This window comes from Cynocephalus volans, chromosome 6 (assembly GCF_027409185.1).
Source record: "Cynocephalus volans isolate mCynVol1 chromosome 6, mCynVol1.pri, whole genome shotgun sequence".
Lineage (NCBI taxonomy): Eukaryota > Metazoa > Chordata > Mammalia > Dermoptera > Cynocephalidae > Cynocephalus > Cynocephalus volans.
In genome coordinates, this window is record NC_084465.1 from 112596008 (window position 1) to 112605807 (window position 9800).

General features: G+C 54.5%; 1 protein-coding gene across 4 annotated transcripts; it reads left to right on the forward strand.

Moving 5' to 3' along the window:
- The first annotated feature begins 205 nt into the window (after window positions 1-205).
- Window positions 206-8129, forward strand: JMJD4 (jumonji domain containing 4). 4 transcript variants are annotated; one of them, XM_063100140.1, is made up of 6 exons: window positions 206-630; window positions 843-1008; window positions 3098-3223; window positions 3481-3763; window positions 4136-4282; window positions 4742-8129. In XM_063100140.1, the coding sequence occupies exons 1-6, from the start codon at window positions 366-368 to the stop codon at window positions 5030-5032; spliced, it is 1278 nt and encodes a 425-aa protein (XP_062956210.1). In that variant the 5' UTR covers window positions 206-365; the 3' UTR covers window positions 5033-8129. The 4 variants fall into 4 exon arrangements, with proteins under 4 accessions (XP_062956210.1, XP_062956212.1, XP_062956211.1 ...); XM_063100142.1 differs by having other exon boundaries at window positions 3481-3721; XM_063100141.1 differs by having other exon boundaries at window positions 3517-3763.
- Window positions 8130-9800: the final 1671 nt, after the last annotated feature.

The following is a 9800-nucleotide window of genomic DNA, read 5'->3' on the forward strand; positions in this document are numbered from 1 at the left end:
CAGGGAGAGCCAGAAGGGCTCGGGCTAGCGCCTCCGCTCTCCTTACGCGCTGCAGGAGGCTGGAAGACGGCGAGACTCAGGCCCGCAGTGAGCGAGAGCCGCAGACGCCAGACGCCACCCAGAGCCAGTAAAAGGCGATGCCAGTGCGGCGCTGCGTGAGAGCGCACTGAACACGCATGCGTACAGGACGGGCGGACCAAGACAAGGTCCGGAGGGAACTCGGGGCCCTCGGGCTCTGGTCCCGGGCCTGTGCCTTTCCGTTTCCGGTCCGGCCGAAGTGAGGCTCGGGGCATGGGCATCCTGCCGCGCCTCGAGCCCTCCGCGGATAGACTGCAGTCCAGTCCTTGCTCCCCCGGCCCGGCCGGATGGACCGCGAGACGCGCGCCTTCGCCGAGCGCCACTTCCGAGGCCTCGGGGGCCGCGTCTCGGACGGCGGCGGCCGGGCTCCGGGCAGTGTGGCCTTCATCAAGGATCCCGACGCCTTCTCCTACGCCGACTTCTTCAAGGGCTACCTGCTGCCCAACGTGCCCTGCGTGTTCTCCAGCGCCTTTACCGAGGGCTGGGGCAGCCGGCGGCGCTGGGTGACGGCCGCGGGGAAGCCCGACTTCGACTACCTGCTCCAGAAGTACGGTGAGGGCCGGCCCGGGGCTGGGCTCCCGGGGGGAGCACGGGGCGGAGGTGCCCAGACCCCCGGCCCGGGCGGAGTGCAGGGAAGGAGCCCGTTATGGAGGGTGGGGGCGGTCAGGCATGAATGGTCCCGTGAAGAATTCGCCTGCAGAAGGTTTGGAGGACAGACGACGTGGAGGACTCTCAGCAGAGTGTGCCTGATCCTATCGTTTCAGGAGACGTGGTTGTACCCGTTGCAAACTGCGGGGTCCGGGAATACAACTCGAACCCCAAAGAACACATGCCCCTCAGAGACTACATCAGCTACTGGAAGGAGTACATCCAAGGGGGCTGCTCCTCTCCGCGGGGCTGTCTCTACCTCAAAGACTGGCATCTCTGCAGGTAAAGGAGTGTGGGGCTCTCCCTAGACCCGAAGGAAACCGGAGACGTTTTTGGCGGAGGCGGCCCCAGGCTGCCCATAGACGAACCCTTCCTTTTCCAGGCTAGAAACCTACTTGGAAGCGTTCTCCTTTGGGAAGATCGACTCCTCACGAGGCTTGCATGGTGTTGACCACCATAAGAAACACAGACGGGCTGTGGTCACGCACTTTTTTACCGTGTTTGCCCATAGCTGTCCCTGATGGCTCCCCTTCACCCTCCCAATCTAACCTGCAGCACCTACTCACTGCTGCCTCTCAGACGCCCCTAGAACGGGCCTCCACTCTCGTCCTCGCTTCTCCAGGTCAGGCCTGTCCCTTTCTTGCCTTGGCTGCTGCCAGGGTCTCCTGACGTCCTGCTCCCCCTTGTTAGGCTCTCCAGAGGCAGTCCAGGTGATCTTTCTAGCATAGCTGTGTGCCACCCCAAGTTTAAAATCACCAACTCTTTAACGTGGCATCCAGAGCCCTTCCCAATCTGCCCCCACCTACAACACACTCATCCTGGGAGCTTTGCCTGCCCCAGAGACCCAGCTCAAACGATGCCTTCCCTGGGAAACATACCTGTTCCCTCTCCTGCCCTCTGTTCCCCTTCTCCAAGGCAATCCTCCAGTGTTGCGCCTGTTCACCCACTCAGGGGTGTACTTTTCACCAGCAGAAACATCGCAGTCAGACCCCCACCAGTTGACAGAGCATAGGTACTCACTTAATAGTGAGTGAATAGTCAGTCAAATTCTTGTCTCACAGATGTGGAAACTAAAGCTCAAAAAGGTACAATGAGATAGAATTTGGGCCCCCGTAATTCCCACAAGCAATCCAGAGTGAGTGTATGAGAAGCACCTAGCACCAGCACCACAATTCATTTCTGCCACACCACTGCTTGTATGGCAGAGAGGGCTGGCCCAGGTGGGCTTTGGGTCAGGAACAACCAGACACTGGTCCTGGCTCTCAAGGACCTCCTGTTCCACTAACAGAGATGCACACATAGTCTCAAACACTGCCATGCACTTTGGATTTGGGTTTTAGATAAGGTACAAGTGCTTTTTCTGGTGTAAGTGTATCCCACATATTGCATGGGACATACTTACACTAGAAAATCATTCATTGTTAATTTGAAATTCATCTTTGATTGTGTGTTCTGTATTTTATCTGGCAACCCTAAAAAATAAGGGCAAAGGAAGGCCCAGTGTCAGGTAGTCAGGGGAAGACACAGGGAGGTGATATCTGAGCAGGGTTTTTTTGGGGGGGAGGGGGTGGCTGGTCAGTAACTGGATCTGAACCAGTGATCTTGGTATCATCAGTACCACACTCCCAAGCAAGCTAACTGGCCAGCCCCCTGAGCAGGGTTTTGATGGATGAATAAGAGTTTGTGAGGTGTAGAAAGGCATGGCAGGCAGAGAAACCAACATGGTATTTTGGGAAACTACGGTGGTTTGGTGCTCCTGGGGCTCTCCTCTGTCATCATCTCTGGCCAGGAGTCATGCGTGAGTGAATCCAGAAGCTTTTTCCAGTGTGGCATTGGTAGAGTTGTGCCTTCCCTGGGGCTGGTGTAGATTCCTGTGTTCAGGTTTCCATTAGTGGGGTCCTGGGGTAGTGAGGAGTTGAGAGGGTAAACAGGTGGCCCTCATAGCTGGGCCTGCAGCCTGGCATCCACTGTGCAGAGTTCAGGTCACTAGCGTCAGTGAAAAAATGAAGGCCCACAGTTCAGGAACCAGGATAATGCTGATGATGCATTAGGGCATCGCTCAGCTCAGCCAGAAACCAAACTCCCAAGACGGGTTCAGGAGGCGGCTGTCGTGTCACAAGTCACCGCAAAGCCATCTTGTTTGCTTAGGATTCTGTCGTCAGTAATTTGGGTGGGGCTCAGCTTGGGTCCTTCAAGGGGCTACATCATCTGGCATCTCCACTAAGGCTTGGGGTCCAAGGTGGCCCCATTCACACCATTCCAAACCTCTCTTGATATCTCACCTGGGGCATCAGTGAGAGCTGGGTGCAGGGAGGTGGGCTCCTGCCACAGCCTCCTGCCACTCCTGCCACAGCATCATGCCACTCCACAGGGACTCCTCGGCAGAGGACGTGTTCACCCTGCCTGTGTACTTCTCGTCTGACTGGCTGAATGAGTTCTGGGATGCCTTGGACGTGGACGACTACCGCTTCGTCTACGCGGGACCCACAGGCACCTGGTATGCCACATGGGGCTCACAGGTACCTGGTGACAGGTGGGGTGGGAGGTGTGGCCACCACCTGGCTCCCAAGACAAGGTTATTAGGAAAAGGGGCTGCTTAGTTGAGGTGTTAGAGCTGGGGACTCTTGTCCTGTGTGAGTAAGGGCCCCCCCTTCACTTGGAGGTCTTGGGGGTGCTAAGCTCATCCAGACTGCTCAGAAGCAGGGAAGCCCACACTAGCCCCTGCCAGGCACAAAGCAGGAGCTCTCCCCACAGGTCCCCATTCCACGCCGACATTTTCCGCTCCTTCAGCTGGTCGGTCAACATCTGCGGGCGGAAGAAGTGGCTTTTCTTCCCCCCAGGGCAGGAGGAGGCCCTGAGGGATTGCTACGGTGGTCTCCCCTACGACGTGACCTCCCCTGCACTCCTCAACACCCACCTGCACCCACTGCATCAGTACAGCAGCCCGCCCCCGGAGGTGACGCCCCTGGAAGTCACGCAAGAGGCTGGCGAGATGGTATTTGTGCCCAGCGGGTGGCACCACCAAGTTCACAACCTGGTGAGGCAGGCACACCCCACCCACGACATGCCTGAGCCTGCCCAGGCCTCTCATGGCCCACAGCCCCTTTCTCTTACACAAAGAGGGCAGTGCCGCCCATCCCAATGTCCCTCTCAAGAGAGGTGGGACATGGGACACAGCTTCTAGCAGCATTGCTGATGCCCCAGCTCCTCTGTTTCACTCTGTGCCATGTTCCTTCCCTGGATCTACATGTTCTGGGTCAGTTGAGGGCTAGGACCCCACAGTGTGTTCCCAAGTCGCCCACCCGGGGTACAGGGCCTGGCACAAGAGGCCCTGGTGAGTGCTCACAGACCAGGTAGGGGCAGTGCCCACTGTGGACTCCTGGACCAGCCTGCGCTTTGCCTGTTCCAGGACGACACCATCTCCATCAACCACAACTGGGTCAACGGCTGTAACCTGGCCAACATGTGGCACTTCCTGCAGCAAGAGCTCCACGCTGTGCAGCAGGAGGTCAGCCAGTGGAGAGACTCCATGCCCGACTGGCACCACCACTGCCAGGTGGGACGACTGCCCGGGACAGAGGCAGGGGCAAGGGAGAGGCTCTTGGGAGGTCAGGGGTAGCAGGAGCGGGGGAATCACCAGGGCCAGGACTTGTGGTGGGGGACAGGTCTACGTCTTAGGTGACAGCCTGCATTCTCAGGGAGGGTATGGCCTGTAAGGCCCAAGCTAAGGATGGTCACCAGCTGGGAGTGTGAGGGCATCAGTCTGGGGGCTGGGGCAGTCACCAGGGCCAGGCTCCTGTGTCCTGGGGAGGCTTGCAGGCTGCATGACTCAGACCCCTCTGGTCTCCATCTGACCTCTCAGTGCTTCTGTCTTACTGGTCTCATGCCCTTCATCCTCAACAACTGGGCCCATGTTTGGGACCCTTTGTGTTCCGGGCTCTGACCTTGGTTGTAACAAACCTGCCAGGGCTGTGAACACCCAGCGGCTTACTGGCCTGTCTCCTATCTGGCCCAGGTCATCATGAGGTCCTGCTCGGGGATCAATTTTGAAGAGTTTTACCACTTCCTCAAGGTCATCGCTGAAAGGAGGCTCCTCATCTTGGGGGAGGGGCTGGAGGGGCACATTGCGGCCACTGGGCTGGGCCCCCAGCAGGCTGCTTTTGACATTGCCCGCATCACAGAGGTGCTGACATCTGTGGTCCAGCACCCTGACTTCCAGAGAGTGGACACCAGTGCGTTCTCGCCGCAGCCAGAGGAGCTGCTGCAGCAACTGGAGGAGGCCGTCGCTGCCACTGCGTCCCTTTAGCACCTGCTGGAGGACGGGGCGCCCTGGAGGCACCAGCCAGAAGGCAGCCTCCCTGCTCTAGGCCCCACCCAGAAATAAAGACAGCCTTCATCCCTGTGGCCTGGGACATGCTCCCTGCTGAGCCTTCTGACCTGGGCATCCGCAGCAATGGCTCTTCCTGTGAGGTTCTGATGGGATCCTAGCCGCCTATGGCCATTTCCTAGGTCCATTTTCTTTTCTCAGACCTTCCCAGCCTCCCCTTAGGTGAAGGCCAGGACACCGGAGCCTACAGGATCCAGCCTGCCTGCCTCTGGAGGCTCCTCTGTGTGACCCACCTGCATGCCCTGGTCACATGCTCACATGCAGCTACCCCCAGCCCTCTTCACCCTCTGGCTGTCTCCCTGGGCCCCAGGGCAGCAGCAAGCCAAGGAGTTGGGCATGATGCTACAGGTCCAAGCCAGGCATGTTCAGCTGGATGTAGTTCACGTCTAGAGGCACAGGAGCTGGGGGGCGGAAAATCTTCAGGTTCTGGTCCAGTCAGGTGCCCAGGATGGAAGAGATGGTGCTGGAGGAGGTGGGTGTATGGGCAGCAGAGTCAGAGGCCTGGAGTTCCTTTCCCCACAGCCCCTCACAATACCGTGTGGGGGCTGGGCCCCTATACCAGCCCATCCATGGGTCAGTCCCCCACCTTAGCCTAAAGGTCTGTCCTGGTGGTGGCGGGACTGTCAGAGTCTCCATCAGAGGGAGCTCTCTGTTAGTGGCCACCTCTCCCTATTCTCAGGGAAGCCCAACACTCCACTGCCTGAATCCTGGACAGGGAGGGGCGGTACCTGCTCTGTTCCTTGCATTGGCTACACACAGGAGGTGCTCCATCAGTGTCTAAGGGAGGGAAGAAATGGAGTCTGTCCCCTGCCCAGCCTTCACAGGGACCCCACAGCACCTCGGCCTGTAGCTCACACACCAGGGTGCTGCCCTGTTCTGTGCATCTCATCTTTCCACTGACGCAATTCTGAGGAACAGGCACTGCAGCAGCCCCAGCCCCACCTGCAGCTGGGCACAGAGAACTGAGGGTCATGGCACATATGAGCAGGTTGTTCACTACGCCCCTGCCATGGGCCCCACATTGAGGCATAGGTGGGGATAGGTTCTTGCCCCTGCATCTCCCCAGAGCACCCATGACCCCTCACAGCTCTGTGACTCCTTTCTTCCTGCAGGGGGAGCCCCAGAGCTTGGCTCTCCAGCAGGCATAATAAGATGTATGAGGGCCAGCTTCCTGCCCAGCCTCTCCTCCTTGACCCACTGTCCACTTACATTTTCAGCTGGTCCTGGTGTCTGCCGTCCCCGTCACAGCAGGGGAGGGTGCATGCATATCTACAGGAAGCAGTACATCTGTGCTCTGGACACAACCTACTACAACCGATTGGAATGGAAGCCCAGAAGGGCAGGAGTATTTGTTCTGGTCGATGAATTATGCTAAGTACCTAGAAAGGTGACTGTGTACCTTTACATATAGGTGCTTCATATATGTTTGTTGAATGAGTGAACCCCAGCCAGCACCTCCTCAGATACCTGAGTGGGCCTAGGCCCCTCTGCCAGTCCCTAGGACCCCCTTAGATGGAATCTCAAACCTGTCTTACAAATGCAGAAGTAGGGCTGGCCAGTTAGCTGAGCTGGTTAGTGTGGTACTGGCAATACCAGGGTCCAGGGTTTCATCCCTATACTGCCCAGCCACCAAAAAAAAAAAACATGCAAAAACTGCTTTGCCCAAACCCAGGGGCCAGTGAGTTCTGAGACAGAGGCTGCTTCATGGGGGAGAGGGAAGTAACATGAACAACGCCAGTCCCTCCAGCAGCCCTTTACCGGGTAGGCACTTTCTGTGGCTTGTCCTGACTGGTCCCTGCAATGGCACTCTGGGTTTGGTCCATTTGGCACCCCACTTTTCAGGGGAGCAAATAACTCAGGTGAAGTGAGAGCCGTGAGCAACAGTCAGGGCTGGGTCATCTCTGCAGTGGACAGGCGGTGCTCACCCTCCGAGCAGCAGGTCCAGCACTTGTGTGTTTCTCCCCATCTCCCCTGCAGACTGTGAGCTTCTAGGGGCAGGGACCACCCAGGAGAGCCGCACTCAGGCCTTACATGGCCCCTACCCAGGGCAAGTATGCAGGCATAGCCACTGGATAGATTAATGAGGATCTCAACTCCCTGCCTTTGAGAAGCTCACAGTGTGGGGATGGATGCTAGTAATAGAAGTGACGTGAGACAGAGCCGGGGGTAGCCAGAATGAGCCTGGGGGCTCTTCCCAGGGTCTGGTTGCTCTATGGAGCACAGCGGGCACTGCTGCTCCCTGGTGGTCAAGGGCACTGGGTCCCAGGCAAGTCAGAGGAAATAGATCCTGAAGGGTAGGGTCACCAGGCCTCCAGGTGGCAGTCCTGTCCAGTGGGATCCTTCACCCCCCCATCTAAGATCTTTTTGAACCAGGACATCATGAACTTCTCAGAACACCAGATAGTTTGTATCAAAGAAAAAAGAGAGACATTTCCCCTCCAAGAAACTGAGCAGCAAACACTAGGTATGAGGGTATGAGGTAGGGAAGCTTGGAGATCAGGTTCACAAGATTTCTGCTTGAGGGAGGAGTCCCACCTCCAGGAGAGGGGTCACAAAGGAAAGTGTGTGTCTGAGTCTAATCTTGAGCTTCTTGGTAGATGTCTGAGTGGAGAAGTGCAGTTATGATATATCTAAACATTTGTAATGACCCAGACACCACCCTGACTAGTGTTATGGGCTGAGTTGTGTCCTCCTCCCCCAGTAAAATTTATGTTGCAGTCTTAACCCCAAAAACTTAAAAGTTAACTATGTTTGGAGATAGGGCCTTTAAACAGATGATTAGATTAAAACGAGGCTGGGTCCTAATCCAATATGACCTGTTCTTATAACAAGAGGAGATTGGGACATACAGAGACCTACCAGGGGTGCCTGTGCACAGAGGATAACCACGTGAAGAAGTGAGAAGGTGGCCATCTGCCATCCAAAAGAGCCTAAGAAGAAACCAACCCTGCCAGAACTTTGATCTTGAACTTCCAGGTTCAAGAACTGAGAAAATAAATTTCTGTTGTTTAAGCTGCCCAGTCTGTGGTATTTTACATTGCAGCCCTAGAAAACTCATACAACTAGCCAACATGAAATCTAGAGCAATGTAATTGGCTTTCATTATTCATGCCAACGAGTTGAAACCAGTCTGTACTCCACCTAGGGTGGAGGTTGTATCATTCGTAACTTCTGCCAGAGTTAGTGATAAGCCTGTTATGGAGTTAATTGTGTTGCCCTTCCCCCAAATTTATATATGAAAGTCCTAATCCACATTACCTCAGAATGTGGTGTTACTTAATGCCATTGCAGATGTAATTAGTTAAGATTAGCTTATTCTGAAATAGAGTAGGCTCCTGTATTAGTTTGTTTCTGTTGCATATAACAAAATACCTGGAACTAGGTAATTTATAAGAAAATGAAATTTAGTGCTTACAGTTTCTGAGGCTGGGAAGTCCAAGGTCCAGGGAACACATCTGGTGAGGGTCTTCTTTGGCGTCAGTTTTCCAGCAATGCAGGTGTCTCAGGTGGCAGAAGATGGCAGAGCAGAGAGACTAACCTCTCACGTGCTCTGCTTTTAAAGCCTTCAGAACCATGCCCCTGACACCATTTTTAATCCATTCACTATGGCACGGTCCTCAGAATCTAATCACCTCTTCAAGGCCCTGCTTTTCTTTTCTTTCTTTCTTTTTTTTTTTTTTTTTTTGTTATTGACTGGTAAGGGGATTGCAACCCTCAGCACAGTGTTGTCTGCACCACGCTCAGCCAGTGAGCACACCAGCCATCCCCATATAGGATCCGAACCTGCGACCTCGGGGCTGCCAGTGCTGCACTCTCCTGAGTGAGCCACGGGGCTGGCCCAAGGCCCCACTTTTCAATTACCATAATAAGATTTCCCACCTTCTTTCCACTGTCACAGTGGGGACTAAGTTTTGGGAGGACATTCAACCCAAGGCAGCTCCTAATCCAGTATGACTGATGTCCTTATAAAAAGGGGAAATTTGGGCCGGCCCGTGGCTCACTCGGTAGAGTGCGGTGCTGATAACACCAAGGCCCCGGGTTCGGATCCCATATACGGATGGCCAGTTCGCTCACTGGCTGAGCGTGGTGCTGACAACACCAAGTTGAGGGTTAAGATCCCCTTACCGGTCATCTTTTAAAAAAAATAAATAAATTTAAAAAATAAATAAATAAAAAGGGGAAATTTGGTCACATACCACACAAAACATTACGTGAAGACAAAGGCAGAGATCAGGGTGATGCTTCTACAAGCCAAGGAATGCCAAAGATTGCCAGCACACCACCAAAAGCTAGAGGAGAGACATGGAACAGATTCTCTAAGATCTGAATAATCAAGGTGGCCTCCTTTTGGAGGTCCCATCTGAGTCTGAATTTGCACCTTTGTTGATTTATAGAAGTAGGACCTTTGTGTACAGGCAAGACTCAGAATATGATTCCTAAAGTGCATATAGTGTTAATCTGAGGCAAACAAGATCAGGTGTTCTTGCTACAAAAGTGATATTTAGAAAGAACTTAAGGAGATCCAAGAAAAAGGCTGTTGTTCACTACATGAGACAGAAATCAAGGCCTTATGTTAGCTGGTGAATGAGTCTGGTGAACACTAGTCTCTCACATGTGGCAAATACTTGACCCATTGCCCAATGAAGGTTGTGGAATTAAAATTTAGAATTTCCTAGGTTCATATCAA